The sequence below is a fragment of the Anoplopoma fimbria genome, chromosome 4 (assembly GCF_027596085.1).
Source record: "Anoplopoma fimbria isolate UVic2021 breed Golden Eagle Sablefish chromosome 4, Afim_UVic_2022, whole genome shotgun sequence".
Taxonomy (NCBI): domain Eukaryota; kingdom Metazoa; phylum Chordata; class Actinopteri; order Perciformes; family Anoplopomatidae; genus Anoplopoma; species Anoplopoma fimbria.
Genome location: NC_072452.1, coordinates 23,597,341 through 23,614,799, shown reverse-complemented (window position 1 = coordinate 23,614,799; position 17,459 = coordinate 23,597,341). Strand labels below are relative to the sequence as shown.

Below are 17,459 nucleotides of genomic sequence, written 5' to 3'. Positions count from 1 at the left end.
ATACAAAGTCAGAATAGCCCGGTGTTTGAAAGGAGAGACCACAAAGTCAACTTTCAGAGGAGAAAATGCACTTTGTTAAATTACACCTCGACATCCACACACAATAGAGCCTGCTGGAATTAGGCCACTTCATGCATTTGCATAGGAAAATCACAGAGTGGACAAAAAAAAAAAAAAAGAAGAAGAAAGAAGACATAAAAAGAGTAAAAATAGCACATTGTCAACGACTGTAGCAGAGACCAGAGCCAAAGTTTAAAGACTAAGAAACTGTCACACTTTCCTCTCCCAGCTTAAATAAAAACATGTCTGACAACAGAGACGAGGGAGGGCGGCTCAGGTACCCCCCCCCTCCCTCCGATCGTGAGCGAGAGCCTGAGTCACGTTGACTGGTCCAGCACGCCGCTGCCCAGAACCCTCACCAGCTGGTTTCAATTAAACAAGCCAAGCTGGAGAGTGGGAGAGAGGAAGGCAGCGTTCACAGCTATTGTGAGCCAGGAGATCTCTCTGCTCTCAGTTTCTGACGGATCAATTGTTAGAAATTTGTGTAAACACAGCGTTTTGTTTGCCACCCCCTAACCCCCCCCCCCCGCTGGCCGCCATGCAGAGCCACGCAGTTCATCTTGCAAGATGCATAAGCTTGCATCCAGTGCGTTCTGTGATATTTCACTGAAACCAAAAAAACCAACAAGATTATTGCTTTGGAAATACAGAGCAGCCGCGCCAGCATTGAGCCAACTCTGATCCAAGAATCTCCTTGAATGAGATAATAATCCTCCAAAGTGAGGCTCATGCTCTGCAGTTATTGTCTCGGTGACCACAAGCTCTTTTCCCCGAGACGTTCCACTCGGCTACGTGCTCAAACAACCGCGGCTTTTCTGCAAAACGACCCGTGGGAGGATGATTCGTACACGCAATGTAGCGAGGAGGGAAGCCTGTGTGTTGGGAGAGGTTCTGCAAGTCATCAATGCTGCTCAGAAACACCTGATAAGAAGCACCTGACAGTTCAATAAAAGCTTAAAAGGGTCAGCTCACCCAAATTATATACAAACACTTAATCTCGCTTACCTCTAATGAAAGACTTGTAATGCAAATTTGGCATCAGTTGGCCAGTTTTGGATGGTTCTGCCCAGATGTAACAGAATCTGGGCAAAAAACAACCAAACTATCGGCATGCATAGAGGTAAATGAAAAATGTGTTATTTTTTATTTCGGTGAACTGACCCTTTAACTTTAGGTTCTCTTTTTTTACCCCTCCTTATGTTGCTTTGAGACGCTATCACATACATTATGTATAACTTGTTCCAGCTCCTCAATGAAGATATATGATGTTTACACAGAGAGAAATATTGAAACCCAAGACTCCATTTATTTTACGGCTGCATTAATCCATTACATGGGAATGTTGTAGATTATTAGCACATTATTTTGTTTACTTTCTCCCCTTAAAATTGTGCCTCATATATTTGGCATTTTTTGGAAACTTTGGGATCTCCACTAGAATTCGTAATAAAGTTTTGTGGGGTTTAAAGTATGTTTGGCTGCACAGCATGACTTCAGAACTAATTGCACACTGCTGGGTTGATGGGGATTTAGAGGTAAATAACACAACACAATTACCTGTAAATAAAAGAAAGGTAGAAAGGATTTGGAAAAAAAAGGGAACAAAGCTTTAAGAAAATAAAAAGTGATGAATAAATTTTTGAAAAAACAGCCATAATTAGGGGGAAATTCATTAGGTCAGCGGATCGTCACGGTCCGAGAAAAGGCCAACAAGCTGCCAAACAAAGAGCATTAACATAGTTATGACTGTTACTCTTGCATTAAAAAAATCTAACAACTTGCATAGAATTTGAGTGCCGGAAAAGTCACGCTGGGACATTTTGAAAGCAGAAATATTTCAATTCCAGAATTGAAAACAGCTGCAAACCGACAGTGGCTTGGCTTATTCTAATTTTTTCTTTTTGTTAAAAACCTGCACAGCGGTGCAAGCAAGGAAAGTATTTTGAAAAGCCTGAAAAGCAACAATCACAACAACACAACTAGAAAACATAAGAAAATAAGCCGGCTACAAATGCTGAATCACAACATGGTTAACCTCTTAATAAAGTGCGAGCGTGTGCTGCACGCTGAGCGGGAGCTCCGGCGGATCTCCTGATGGAAAACTCATAAAATAAGAGGGGAGATAACAATAACACGGGCTCTCGCTCGCTGGTGCCAGTCTATCTTTGCTTGTCTCCTGCCTCTGACACTAAAGCCCCACTCCAGCACTCCCCTCCCCCTTTTCTTCCCTCCCTCTTTTTCCTCCCTCCATCTCCCATCTAGCTCCTAAATTATCTGTCCCGGCTGTGGGAGATACCCCTTCCTGCCACGGGGGCGCTCGTCCTACCAGATGAGGTGTGCGTGTGTGTGTGTGCGTGTTTCTCTGTGCATGTGTGCGTGCACGTGAGAACTGTGCACGCTATGCAGAAACGCACATCCTCTCTCTCCCCTTCTCTTTTGATGTCCCTGGGGGGGGGGGGGTCGTCTGTGAAGGAGGCGACCGCACTAAACGTCACTTTAGAGGTGCTCGTTGATGGACGGCCAGCGAGAAGTGAGATGTGCAAAAGAGCAGGAGCTCTTTTTGTTAAAGACAGACAGCAGAGAGAGAGAGAGAGAGAGAGAGAGAGAGAGAGACAGGTCAACAAGGCAGCACAATGGAAATGTGCTGTGTGTATTTCTGCATGTGGATGTGTTGGAGTGTTTGTTGATGCTAGAGAGCTCGGTAAGTCACGTGGAAGAACAAATCATTCTGTAGCTGGGATCCATTATTACCGCCGAGAGCATGTGCCAAAATCAACCCCCCGCTCTCCCTCTTTTTCTCTCCACCTCCCTCCGTTTTTACAAGTGAAAGTAGTGGAACATTATTTTTTTCCCTTCTCTTTTCTCAAAGCTGGACAGACTTGGGCCTATTTTATGGTCCCTTCACAGTCAGAGCAGCGCTGAGAAGAGTGATGAAGAAATCTCTGAGATGGAGTCATACTCAGGCAAAAGATTGATTTCCCTGCGTAGCTCTTTCTCGGGGAAAACGTACAACCCCAAATCATAACTATACCTGATCATTCCCACTTCAACGACTCCCAATCAACCTCGCCGCGGTTGAGAGACTATAAAGCTTGGAAACTTTAGATCACAGCTTCTGATGGACCGGTCTGATTGCACTTGAAAAGAATCCCACCCTGCCGGTACAAACCGGTAAAACGGATCCCTTTTGATCACGTCTGAATCCGCGGACCAAAGGAGAAAGGCATTCCCGGCGGAGATTAGCACTATTTCAGTCGCGCATTTGGTCCGAGCATGTGCGCTTTAGACGGAGGAATGACCCCTCCCAAATGAGGCATGACAATCAAAGTCACAGAACAAGAGAAATGTATCTCTGATGTGAAAATAAACCGGATGATGCAAAACTCTGCGGAGCATGCACAGCTCTGGCCACATTCATTTATTATTCTAACCAAAGGTCTTGCATTGACTTTGCATGAGGCAGAAAAGGGGTAAAAAATGTAAAAAGAAAAAGAAAAGAAAGAAGTCTGCGGAAAGTCGACCGCAGAGCTGAAAGACTTTTCTTTTAAAATACATGCACATTCCCTTTATAAACATAATTTAGCGGTACACCAAGTTTAAAAATAGAGTGTGTAAATAATTTCTGTTTTAACCTGTTTAGAGAAGCAGCAGGGTGGAGCCACCACACCAAGACAATTCGTTTTGCCACAGAAGACAACACAGTGAGAGCTACAAAGTCAAGACAATGCGTTTGAAATCTCAAAAGGTAATTTTGTGCACTTTTACTTTAATAGATTCTAACAAAATCTGGATTTTTACTGACCCCAGATCTGGGTCTGTGTATTGAACATGTGACATAAAGGTGTCCACAGCAGCATTGATATCTGTCTGGTACTCTTTTGATCCAATAGGTCCTGATTTGAACAAAGTTTTGACAATTTAACACTATTAACTATTTGTTGATTAAGAACTTCCAATATGGGGGGTTGTGATTCAAGATCCATTGACACAAGAGGTCACAAGACACATTTGAAGGGTCACGAGATGACTACTAAAGAGTTAAAAAAACATATTTCTGGGACCTAAAGTAATGTTACTCTTTGCATCAAGTGTTTTCTTTGTTTAGATTTTTGGGAAATGTTGGCATAGAACTTTTCTGCAAACCACAGATATGTTACATATTGGTGTTTTAAAGAAAGTTACTTGGTTTAAAAACTAGTATATCAAGCAAGACAGTTCACCAACAGTAACTTTACGTTTGTTACGTAACGCTATGTAAGAAAGTGTGCTTAGGGCAGTTAATATTTACTCAACCTAGTTACTTTGTTACGTTAATTTTTACGTGACATTGTTACATAATCAATTTAACACAAACCATGAACTTTTGTCTAACCTTAACCTAGTAGTTTTGTTGCATAAATCTAACTAATCCTTTCACAATGTCAACCCACGGGCATTGTAAGTTTCTGCAAGCATGATACAAGGCGAATATGAAAAGTATTTATGAAAGAAGTTTTTGGATCAGAGACATTGACATTCAACATATCTAATGGTTTCTAGGAAAATACAAAGGCAACTTTTTTTCTGATGACTGGGCTGCATTTGCTCTTTGGTTGAACTGGTCACAAACGCATTCTTTTTAACAAATAGTCAAAAGACAAAAAAGGTTTGCCAAAATTCTAACAATACACAGCCTGACCCAGGTCATGACAGATTTCCAGTTACAGACAACTAAGTCTTCTATCAAACAAGCAAGCAACACAACGTTCTCGTGTTGAGAAACAGAGTCATGGATAATGAATGTGACTCCTCAGTCACTTGAGCAGGTAACCAGCCATGTCCAAAGATCTTAATCTCTCCTGAAGCTCTGCCGGGTCATTCCAAACCTGACTTGGTGGATTGTGCGATTTAACAGCCATTGTGGCTCGTGGCCAAAAAAAAGTTAGTTTTTTTCTTTCATTTCTAGCGTGACTCTTGGCTTAACTTTAAAAGAACATGGCACAGCAGAACAATACGACCCTGCTCCCGACCTTTCAGAGACTGACAGATGTGTAGCTGTGCCAGTCCCCGCTTTCTGATGAGAAACACTTTAGAGACTTAAAGATATAAGAGCTCTATAGAAAAAAACACAAAGCAGCGTGACTTTAAATAACCATATGAAGTGGTCCAATGAGCTGGAGAGAGAAACACCATCCACAAAATAAATGGAACAAGACAAACACTAACAAACAGTCTTATGTAATAAAAGAAAGTCATTTAAGGCTCAGTTTGAATATGCAGAGAAAAAAAGTCACAAAGAATCCCAAAGATCTTATTTGACAGTAACATAATCATAATCTAAATTAAACTGAATTATTGTGACTGTGGCTACCATTTCAAGTCTTCCTGCCTTTAGAGGGAGTTTGAACTTGTGGTCAGAGTGTGTGTGTGTGTGTGTGTGTGTGTGTGTGTGTGTGTGTGTATTTGGCAGCATTTGCTTGCACGCATCTATGCATGAGCGAATGTTTATCCAACTTTTATGGCGATTGTCTCGTAAAATGGACGGGCGCTCTGGGAAAACCTGCGCTCACCCGCAGGTTCCCCCGGAGCGACCACCTACCAGGAGGGCCGAGCAGATGCTCACCTCCTTGATGACCATTTCGAAAAGGCGTGTCCGGACGGATTACTGGGTGAATTATTACCGCGGTCATGGCCGGACTGGACTGTTACCACCCTGTCTCAAGCACATGTGCACACTTACTGAGATGCACTAAAAAACAAATCACAATTAGACCATGAATTACAATACACGAGGAGGCACTTTGTTCTGCATCATTCCGCGTCCAGTTGTTGTAAAATGTCCCTTCTGGGGAACATGAAATTTGAATGCCAAGCTTGTGTATGAATCCAATGTAATCAAAGCGCTTCTTTTCTGCTCAGTTTGATTCGACAAAGAACAGTAAATGCAGCGCTTAGGCTATCAATATCACTGTTTGACCTTTCTCTGGGAACTGTAGTCGTCAATATTTCAATTTGTATTAATACTCTCTCACACCCACACACAGACCTAACAGGAAAACCAGCATCTGTGTCATATTGTCCAGCCGTTCATGACCTTCTCCCCTTAGCCTCGTTGACCTTTCTGGCTTTTTATCTCGCCCCGCCCTCCATCTTCTCTACGGATCCAACACCGCCTCTGATGTCCTAATCACATTTCCCTTCATGTTGGAGGAGGTTCGGCGTCACACAAACACGGAGAAAAAAAGCAAAAAGAGGGAATGAAAGAGAGGGCCGAAAGAAAAGCAGACTTTGAAGTTCGTTGCCAACGAGATTGATGAATCAGACGGATCCACACCGCAGAGAGAGACACAAACAGATTCCCAGAGACACAAAGCAGGCAGGCAGACACAAAAGAGACGCACAGACAGAGAGATATACAACTGAAGGAAGAGGAGAGAGGATTTAACAGAGCTGAAGTCATGCAGAGACACTTTTTCTCTATATCTGCCTCAGCCATCATGCATTCCCTGACTGTGATGTCCAAAAGCTCAGGATTGGCTGATTCAGTGCTTTTGCTCCCACCTGCTTACAGACATGATCAACAGCCCTGCCTTTGCCTCTTCCTCCCCATGATTCCTTGCAACGCCTCCTGTGTCTGGCCCTTCCAGGACCCCTCCATAAAAATTGTCTCCTTTTCCTTCATTCCCACAACTCCCAATGACACCGTCTGACATGTCCAGAACCCTCCCAAACCCTCCCAAACCCTTTTTTTCTTTCTTCAATCTCACAAACAGCTCCACCATACGTCCCGCGCTGGTGATTTGAGGGGAGGAAAGCTGGCTGACAGGGGCATACATACACACTCCTAAATCTGCCAAGGCAAGACGCTGGCACAGACCAAAAAATAACAAAAGCCTCCCGATCAGCAGCCGGGGCAGCGCAACACTTTATCTGCGAAGGCAAAACAAAGGAAGGCCTGTTGAACACTCCGACTGTGTTTACTTTCGAGGGAGAACAATGCCTTTAAGAGGACGGGGGCAAGGACTGATGTGGCACTTGTGGGCCTCTATAAAAAAAACAGCACTTCATTTTGATTCACAGTGAGTTTAAGAAAACAGTCGGAGCGGTCTGGACTATAGGGGCTGGAGGGATTGTATGTGAGGCGGCAGATGAAGGGAAAGAGTGGCAGACACGAAACAGATCTCTGTGATTCCTTTCATTTATTTCTTTAGAGGAGAACACTACCATGTTTTGAACATAGACTGTATTTAAGAAGTGGACGTAATCACTGTGAAGTGGATGGATGGAGTTCTAACAAACGCTGAATAAGACATTTAAAGGCGACCAAATTATGATAATTAGCTTTGACATACTGAAAACACACTGTGAAGGGGTTAAAGCTGGTTAAAGAGGACAACACGGACAACTCTCATGCCCGACAAAGCCTTGAAAGCGACCTGTCAATCACAAGCTAGCCCTTAAATCATACTCTGCTTTATGGTCTATTTCACTCTAAATGGACCATAATTTAATAGCTGAACATCATGCTGCATTGAAAAAACTTGAAACTAGCAAATGAGACCATAAACTCATGTTTACTGAGGGAATAAATCAAGAGAGAAGTAGAGTCATTTTCTCATAGACTTCTATACAATCAGACTTATTTTTGCAACCAGAGGATACTCCCCCTGCTGGCCATTAGAAAGAATGCAGGTATAAAGCACAGCAACATTAGCTTCACTTTTCAGACCCAGAGATTGCCGCCTGTTTTTCAATGGGAAACACAGGTTTTAAAAGGTAGCTCCAAAATATTTACAGCCATTATATTTACTTTGTTTGGTCGCAATTGTAAAACAACAGCAGAAAACACATTGTAAGCTGTGTGACATAACTGTGCTGCTATTTAGATCCCAAGAGACCAAACTGGTGAAATAAAAGTCTTCTATGTGCCTTCTGGCTTTATCTGTTGCCTTTGGTGCCTTGTCTTTCTAGTAACATCTGAGACTAAAGATCATTCTTCTTAGAAGTAAACATATGCACATTCTAAAAGGCTTCTGGCCTTTGAGTGCATTGCACTGTTGCTCATAGCTCAATCAGTGATGTGCAGGTGTTTTGTCTCCAACAGCTGATGGAAAACACCTGCTGTCACATCACTGATTACTTAGAGGCCAAACATGGAATAGATCCTTGAGTTATGGGGGGAAATGTTTCCAACGCCAAACAAGGACATTGCAGGATGCGATGAATCAAAACTTGGAGTGAACTTGAGAAAAAAAACATCCTCCTGAACTCCATGAATGGAATCTGGATTCACCAACAATGGATGACTCTGCTGCCAAGAGATTTTCTCTCTGCACCGTTAATTGTATCAGCTATTACAGGGAACAAACACAAAGATTTCTTGGTGATGAAGTCATTTGCATGACATTCCAAGCTGACACTTAGAAGCTGCTGAAGTGAAACAACCAAATATGATCATGTTAAGTTCTGTTAAGCATTTCAGGACCACTGGCTGGCTAAAAGAAATGCCAAAAGAAATGCCCACTGCACATCATACATGACCCAGATGTGAGACAAAAGTCCCATCAGTCATGCAATGACAGCTCTAATCAACAATCACTGACAATGAAACTTTCTAAGATGCCAAGAATGTCAGAGAAAAAAAAGACTCTTTCCACTACGAGGGCCGGAGTTGTTTAAGATCACGACCGTCGATAACCCATGCCCAGCCAAATTCTCTTTGTTTGAGTATTTCCAAAACATCACACATGGTGCATAGAAGAGGGGGGGGAAAAAATGCCAGCTTTCCCTCATGCATGCAATCAATGGGGAGAATGGGAAATGGAGAATGTGAAAGGGTCACAACCCCAGGGGTGGAAATAATCCCCCAGTTGCTACCGGGTATCTGGTGTATAAACACTGCGCTGGAAAAACATTAGTCTAAGTCTGAAGGTTTACACTATTGTACCACACAGTCCTTTGAGATCCCGTTGACAGAGGAGATACAAATAGTACGGCTATGACCTGTTCTTCTTTTTTTTTGCTAATAAAACTACAGCTGTAAAGACTGTTGCATTTCAGCACAGAAACCAGCCCAACATTTCCAAATGTGGAAGGTCATTTGAATTCCTCCAAGTTATTAGATCTCACGCTTCTCAAACTGGAGAGACTCACTACTCAGCCAGGTGGTATGGTAAAGTCATCTCTCCAAGGGGTGAGAAAGTTCAAGCTTAGCATGAAACCAATCTAGAGTTTTATGTTTGGGAAAGCGAGCACTGAAGCACTATATTCTCTCATTAGTCCGACAGTAAAGTCTGCAGGAAAGCAGATTGCCATCTTCGCTGCAGGCAGAGTGAGAGGAACATTTGATATTCCTATTTGGCCCGAGCGAAACTTTTAAGTTAACTTAGCTAACACGATTTTGCCAAGTAATCCTTGATTTCAATAACGTGTTGAGTTTGTCTGCAAATAACTGATTGCTGTATTAGATTTCATTTTCAGTGCATTGCAGTGGTTGGGAAGGCATCAATAACAACTGTCAAAAACAGTCCGCTTAAATCATTTCTCATCAGGCATTTGGGAAATGCGCTAACACAAAACACATTTCTTAAGAGAAGACGCTGACACCTTTTGTTTTTGCTCTGGGAAGTCCATTTTATGTGCAGCGTGTGTGCCATCAGGCCTGTAATAATATAGCATGGACAAGTCCTGGTTAAAATTTCAAAAAACACATATAGACTCACATTTGTTTTTCATTTGACTGGCGGCTATAGTCCTTAGCCACCCAAATGTAGGTTTAGGGTTCCTGCATTACACTTCAGAGACTTGAACTCTCTCTTTCTGTAGAGAAAGGCTGAAAAAGGTGCATCGCATAATGCAAACTCAGTGGACAGCTTAAGTTTCACTCAGTCTGCCCTCAGCGTCTTTTCACAGAGTCTTAAGAGGTCACCCAATTTTAATGGTCACTTATTGCCTGTGGAGCAGTTCCCTGCGGTATAAAAAGGTACCCCGAGACCACCCCAGTGCCAAAACAGCCTCAGGCTCAAGGGCTCAAAGTAATACTGGCACTGATGATGCATACCTGCACAGGAAGACCTTATGAATTACTCTCCAACATGAGACACTGGGGAAACCATCAAGGGCCTTGAACCTGAAACAGCAGCCCTGAATGATTTACGTCTACAGTGGGGATATTAAAAAGTTTTCATTTTTTGATTTGTGTGGTTCATATCGGCTGATAAGGATGTTTCAGTTCACAATAGCAGCAGAGGAGCTTGTGCAGAATACATGCAGCGCTCGTTTCCCTTTCCAAAACTGCAAAAAATGTTAGAGAAGGCACATTCAAAATGAATTGTTATGGCTAGTTTGTTTTTGGAAACGGGAACAATAAAGTTATCTTGCCAACGAAGTCCTTCTTACTCGTGTCCAAGAAAACCATGATTTAATATAATGCAGAGCCATGCATAAAAAAAGGAATTTAATTAATGCACAGACAAAGGCAATAGGTGGCTCTGTTTAATGTGTGACTTGGACAGCCTCGCTCCCCTTTTTTTCCCCCCAGTTCAAACCTTGATCTCATTATACTTATTCCATCCAAATGTCTCTCGCTAATGCCAGTGGGTGAGTTCATGCCCTGTCCCTGCCAAACAGATCAAATAGACCAATATAGCTAAATACAATGTGGCTTTCCAGTACTTTTAGAGAATAGAAAAGTCAGCAGTGTACTCACCTCAGCACGCTGTGTTCTGGGCTGGCTGGCGTCCGTCTCGATGGCGTACACATCCACCAGGTAGAGGTCGGAGCCTTGTTCTCGGTCCAGCTCTGCAGCCGTCTGTATCACTCCAGTGTGCCGGCCGATGGTGAAAAGACGTCCCACCGCTTTTCCTTCGCTGCGGACCGCCACGATGAAATACTCCACTTTGGTCGCTGAGCCTCGCGGGCTCGAGGCGTCCAGAGAGATGACGTTGGTGCCCGGCGGCTGGCCCTCTTTCAGGATGGTGATGTACTTCGGCTGGGAGAAGACAGGCCCGTCCATCCCTTGCAGGATGATGGTGAGCTCGGTTCTGGAGGTCTTGCGGCTGTTGCCGTGGTCGGTGGCTGACACGGTGAGCGTGTACATGAGGCGGGACTGCACCAGCTGGGAGGCCAGACGGATATCTCCGCTGTATCTGTCCATGATGAAAGTGTCAGAGTCCCCTTCCACAAGCTCGTACTCCACTTCTCCGTTTGCCCCCTCATCGGGGTCAAAGGCCAACACTGTGGTCAGGATGGAGCCGATGACTATGTTGGGCTCAGCCACGAGGGCATTCTGGGTCATAAAGGTGGGGACATTATCGTTCAGGTCTGTGACCCAAATGGTGACATTCTTCAGGGCAAAGCGGCGGAATTCAGCTGGAACTGCCTGGTCAGTGGCTTTCACTGTCAGCTCGAACAGATTTGAAAACTCCCTGTCGATTTCCTTATTTGTGTATATGAGCCCGGTGCTTGAATCAATGCTGAAGTGGCCTCCCCGGGGGATCTGTTGAACAATGGAGTACTCCAGCTCCCCGTTTATGTCTGCATCTGTGTCGTGAGCTGTAATGGTCATGACTGAAGCTGAGAGGGGGAGATTTTCAGGGATGGATTTGAAAATGTCACCGGGGGTAAATATGGGAGGGTTGTCGTTAAAATCCCTGACATGGATGACCACAGGAATGGAAGAGGAGCGTTGTGGTCTGCCATTATCCTTCGCGGTGACGTTGAGCTTGTAAAGTGACTGAGTTTCAAAGTCCAGCTTTTTAACCAAAAAGACGCTGCCGGTGTTGGGGCTGATGCTGAATGTGCCGTGGTTGTTTGTGGCTGTGATGCTGTACGTTATGTCCGCGTTCTGACCTGAATCTGCGTCCGTGGCGGTCACCGAGGCCACCAGCTCCCCTATCCTCATGTTCTCCAGGGCGTCCACGGACAGTGAGGATTTGGGGAAGGAGGGGGAGTTGTCATTCTCATCCAGGATGCTGATGCTAAGCATGCAGGAGGAGGACAGGGGCACAGCTCCGGCATCAACAGCTATGATTTTTAACGAATAGGAGGATGTAGATTCATAGTTCAGCTTTCCCACTAAAGTGACCTGTCCAGAGCCGCTATCAATAGTGAACTGTCCTTCCTCGTTGCCCTCAGAGATGTGATAATGAACCAGTCCGTTCTTGTTCTCATCCACATCGGAGGCGGAGACCCGCAGCACTTGAGTCATGTTTTGAGCCGACTCTGAGATGGAGGCCTGGTAAATGTCTTTTGTGAATTTAGGCGGGTTGTCGTTGATGTCTTGAATGTAAACTTGCACTTTTGCCTGGTCTCTGAGGGGCTTGGGGAGACCCTGGTCCGACGAGACGACCACGAAGCTGAACGAGGCGGCGCCTCTTTGTCTCATGAGCGACTCGCGATCAAACTGCAGCGTGCTGGTCAACTCCCCCGTGATGGCGTTCAGCTCAAAGTTGGCCTGCGGAGTCTCAAACGTGTATCTCACCTCGCTGTTCGGGCCGAAGTCCTTATCCTCTGCAAAAACATGGCCAGCCAGCGACCCCCTCTTCTGCTCTTCCTCAAAATGGAACACATAATTGGTGCTGTTAAAGAGGGGACGGTTATCGTTGACGTCATCTAGAATCACGCTGACATTGACCGTGGCACTCAGCGGCTCCACAGCCCGGTCTTTGGCCACAACCACTAAGTTATATCTGTCCTGTAACTCTCGGTCCAGCTCTGCTTTGATGTATAACTGCCCGTCTGGAAAAATGCCAAACACATCACCTGTGTTGCCACCGGCGATGTCATACATAATCTCCCCATTGAGTCCAGAGTCTTTGTCGGTGGCCTCCACTTTGAAAAAGCGGCTGTTGACAGGCTCAGACTCCAGGATGATGACCTCATAGGAAAGCTGGTCAAACACTGGCGTGTTGTCATTGACGTCATAAACGCTGACGATGAGGATGAGGCTGGAGGTGTGCTGGGGGACCCCCGTGTCTGCTGCGACGACCTCCACCTCGTAAGAGCTCGTGGTGACCTCCAGCGGCCCGGTCAGCGTGATGAGGCCGTGCTTCTCGTGAATGTGAAACAGGCCTTTGGGGTTTTGTTTGAGGCTGTAAACCACCAGGCCGTTTGTGCCTTCGTCAGGATCCGACGCTTTGGCCTGGAATATGACGTGACCTGTGCTCCAGTTTTCCACAGCACTCACATGCTCCACAGCGTGAATAAAGTGAGGGGCATTGTCATTTAAGTCCTTCACCGTGATGTTCACAAACGCCTCTCCTGTGATCTCCCCGGCTCTGGCTACGACCTTCAGCTGGTAGAAGCCCTGCTCCTCTCTGTCTATCTGGCTGGATGCTGTGATCTGACCTGCACTGTTCACAGAGAAAAGCCCCCTCTGGTCGCCTGAGGTGATTAAATATGAAATGTTTGTGTTCAAATCTACAGTAGTGGCTGACACGGTCCCTATGACTGTCCCGATGCCCACGTTTTCAAACATGACAAAACTGTACACCTGCTGGCTGAAGACTGGGGGGTTATCCTGTGTGTCAATGACCGTTACAGTCACTATGGCCTGGGTTTGTGAGCGCAGCCCGCTGCCATCCGCTGCTGTCACCTGCAGCTGGTAAGCAGTCTTCTCCTCTCTATCTAGAGGCACAAGCGTTGTAACTTTCCCTGTGTTGCTATTAATGCGGAATTTGGAAGAATCTCCGGCTGTAATTAGATATTTGAGCGTGCCATTTCGACCCAAATCGGGGTCTGTGGCTGAAACGGTGGTTACATAAGAGCCCGAGGGCTCGTTCTCTTTAACGTTGGCAAAATACTGCACAGGGTAGAAAACGGGCCTATTGTCATTGATATCCCTCAGGGTGATGTTGACTCTCCCTACAGAGTGCAAAGGGGGGCTGCCCCCGTCTGCTGCCTGGATGTGGAGTAAGTAGGAGGCCTGATCCTCCCTGTCTAGTTCCGCGGCTGTGCTTAATCGCCCTGACAGGACATCCAGGCGAAACAGCTGCTGGACGCTGGCCGGAGTCTCTGCATCAAATGTGAAGCGGAGAGTGCCGTTGGGCCCGACGTCGTCGTCTGAGGCCGACAGCACCAGCAGCTCAGTGCCGGCAGGAGCGTGCTCCACCAGCGAAACATGATATGTGCTCTGCGTAAATGTGGGCACTTGGTCGTTCACATCAGTGATGTTCACTATCAGTTTAGTGTAGGAGATCTTGGGCTGCAGCCCCTGGTCTTTGGCACTAATGTTGAGCACTATTTCAGATGCTATCTCCCTGTCCAGCAGAGCGGCGCTGGTTACCAGACCGCTGTTTTCACTGATGGAGAACCAACCCAAAGCGTTTCCAGACACGAGAGAGTAGCGCAGGTTGGCGTTCTGCCCGGAGTCACCATCCGTTGCAGAAACCCCTTTAATGTAGCTGCCTTTAGGTATGTCCTCACTGATATCTACCCTGTACAGCGTCTGCTGGAATATGGGTGGGTGATCGTTGATATCATTCACAAAAATAACCAGACTGGCGAAGGAGGACCTGGCAACAGGCGTGCCGTTGTCCGACACCGACACGGTCAGGTTGTACGAGGAAATTCTCTCTCTGTCCAACACACTGGCCACTTTGATCAGACTCAAATTGGGCACAGGGGACGTGTGCACTTCAAAGTGCCTCTGCTCGTTGCCTCCTAAGATGGAAACAGATATGTTGCCATTAGCCGTGGGGGAGTCTGAATCCGAAACAGTGAGCAAAGCCACGACTGTTCCAATCTGTGCGTTTTCATCCACCGAGGCGAATTTAGAGGTCGTGGGGAAATACCTGAACTTCACTACGGGGTCGTTATCATTCACATCTAAAAGTTTGATGGTGGCTTCTGTTCTGCCTGACAGAGAGGGCACCCCGTTGTCTACTGCATGGATAGTCAGGGAGTACTCTTTCTTACTCTCATAATCCAAACCCTCTTTTATTATAATAGTACCGGCTTTGGGGTCAATTTGGAACGGCGTCCCCTCATCTAGAAAGTACCTGATCTCAGCATTGGCCCCCTCATCCTGATCTGACGCTGTGATCTGCAGAATACTAGAGCCCACTGCTGCGTCCTCCAAAACACTGTTCTGATACTGCTCCTGATCAAACATGGGGGGGTTGTCGTTTATGTCTTGAATGGTGACGTTCACTTGCAGGTAGCCAAACTTTTTGGGCTCTCCTTTGTCCTCCACTTCGACCAGGAGCTGGTAGAAGGGAGTGACTTCCCTGTCCAAGCCTCCAGTGGAGACGAGGTGCAAGAATGCACCCTCTCCACTAGGATTGACTGTAATATCCAGGCGGAACCTCCTCTGCTCGTTGCCTCTCACTATTCTGTAGGTGGTGTGGTCCACTCCATTACTCCCAATGTCAGAGTCCGTGGCAGTGTCCAGGATGACCTGTCTGCCGCTGCTGGCGTCCTCCTTGAAGGACACGACGATGGACGCGTCTGGGAACACCGGGGAGTTATCATTCAGATCCAAAACCACTATCCGGACCTCGGTGGGGTACGTGGGCTGGCTGGACAGCACCACCACGTTGATGACATCACTCTGCAGCAGCTCCCTGTCAATCACAGAGGAGGTGTAAATGACCCCTGTGGTGCCGTTGATGGCAAAAAGTTTGTGGTTCTCGCTGAAGCGGTACGAGAACCCGGGTCTGGTCTCGATGGTGCCCACGTAGGTGCCGACGGGCTGCTCCTCCAGGACCCGAAACTCTTGACGGACTTGGCTGGAGGCTGAGTACCGAGACAGAGTCCACAGAGCCAGTAAAATGAAGTGGAACCGGCCCATGCCCCTACCTGTGAGCGCCATGGTCAGTGATCCCGTCCACCTTCCTCAGACAGAGTCCATGCCTATGACGCATCCACTTTACGCATCCACTTTACGCACTAACGCATCGTAGAAAAGCCCTCAGCAGAAGCTCTCTCCTCAGGTATGCACAGTCCAAAAGTACTCCACAAAGTCTTTTTCAATGCAACAAATAGAATAAAATAAAATAAAATAAAAAAAACTCCCTCTCTCTCTTGAATGGAGAGAATGATTCCTGCAGATCTGGAAAAAAAAGTTTCAATTCAACTCCAGGAAACTCGCAAATCCCTTGAAAGACCAAAAAAAACTAGAACTTAAATCACTCCTGGAAGATGCGTGGGAAATAATAATGCTAAAACAAAAAATTAAAAATTAAAAAAAAAAGTTTATCCAGAGTGAGGGAGCTGAGCGTCGGAGACCTCGTCCCGTGGAATAACGCGCTCCAGTCATATTGTGCTCAGGACTCCCAGTAAGTTAGGACAAAGCTGGAGTTCCACAAAACTCCCTCCCATCACTGATCCCATTGGATGGCTGTGCTCCTTTCCCTCCTCCCCCCTCTTCCTCCTCTCCTCCTCCTCCTCCATTGTGTCCAGCAGAGTCCAAGAGGATGTCAATCAAATGAGACAGGTAACGATGCCCAGAGTGCTCTTAATCACTCCAATAACAGATTAATGTGTGTTCAAAACTGGCTCAATGGGCTCAGGATACTGCTCAGATAACCTACAGAAACACACATCCTATGACAGATATCATACTCACAATTAATATATATATATATATTTTTTTTTAAATAGGAATAATAGGAGGTGAACCATAGACATAAAATGTGTGAATTTGCTTTAAAACCAATTTTGAGCAGCTAAAAGTCACGTTTGGAATGATATTAGTAGAGCTATAATGAAACCCTTAAAATATGATAATATAATAAGATGAACATTAATATTCTAGCTTCAATTTTCTGTAGAAAAAACCCTATATTTAATTATAATGGTCTAATTTTGTTGGGTTATTCAAATGATTTGCATTGTAGATTATACACAAATGTATGGCTTTCTCTGGACAATCAAAGTGGTCTCACATATAGTTCAGACCCAAATGCTATTAAAGCATATATTTCAAAATGTATTTATGTGTCTAATACAGCTCAATGTGTATTGTCATTTCTAGAATTCTTAATAGCCATTGAGATATTTGCATATAAAGGAAGTTGCAGGAAGCTTCCTTATATGGGTAAGGAGCTCCACCTAGTGGCTAATCGATGCTACTTCCAACACAAATGATTTCAGTAAAACTTTCTGAAGAAAAGGAGTCATACATTTAAACATATGATTACTTTGGTGCTGTGTTTAGCAGTTTATTTGTCTTTATGCACGTTTGGACCATATTAACATGTTAAAAAGGATGGAAACTTTACCGTGTAAAGATTAAGAGTATATGATCCTTCTGGTAGAAGTTCTTGGATGTAAAATTAAACTGATCATTATTTTACTGAAAACGCATCAACATATGAATTTTATTGCTTCCACAGATCCTAAACACAACTAACACTAGTACGTAAAACACAAATCATCTCTCTGCAAATGAGCAAATAGTGATATAACCAGGTCTGCCG

General features: G+C 45.2%; 1 protein-coding gene across 1 annotated transcript in view; it reads right to left on the bottom strand.

Annotated features, from left to right (window-relative positions):
• The window catches only part of LOC129089778 (protocadherin Fat 4), a 103,558-nt gene extending 87,708 nt beyond the window's left edge, over positions 1–15,850 (bottom strand). The window contains exon 1 of the mRNA XM_054597143.1: positions 10,748–15,850. Coding sequence (XP_054453118.1) covers positions 10,748–15,850 — 5,103 coding nt within the window. The remainder of the gene's footprint in view (positions 1–10,747) is intronic.
• Between the last annotated feature and the right edge of the window lie 1,609 nt (positions 15,851–17,459).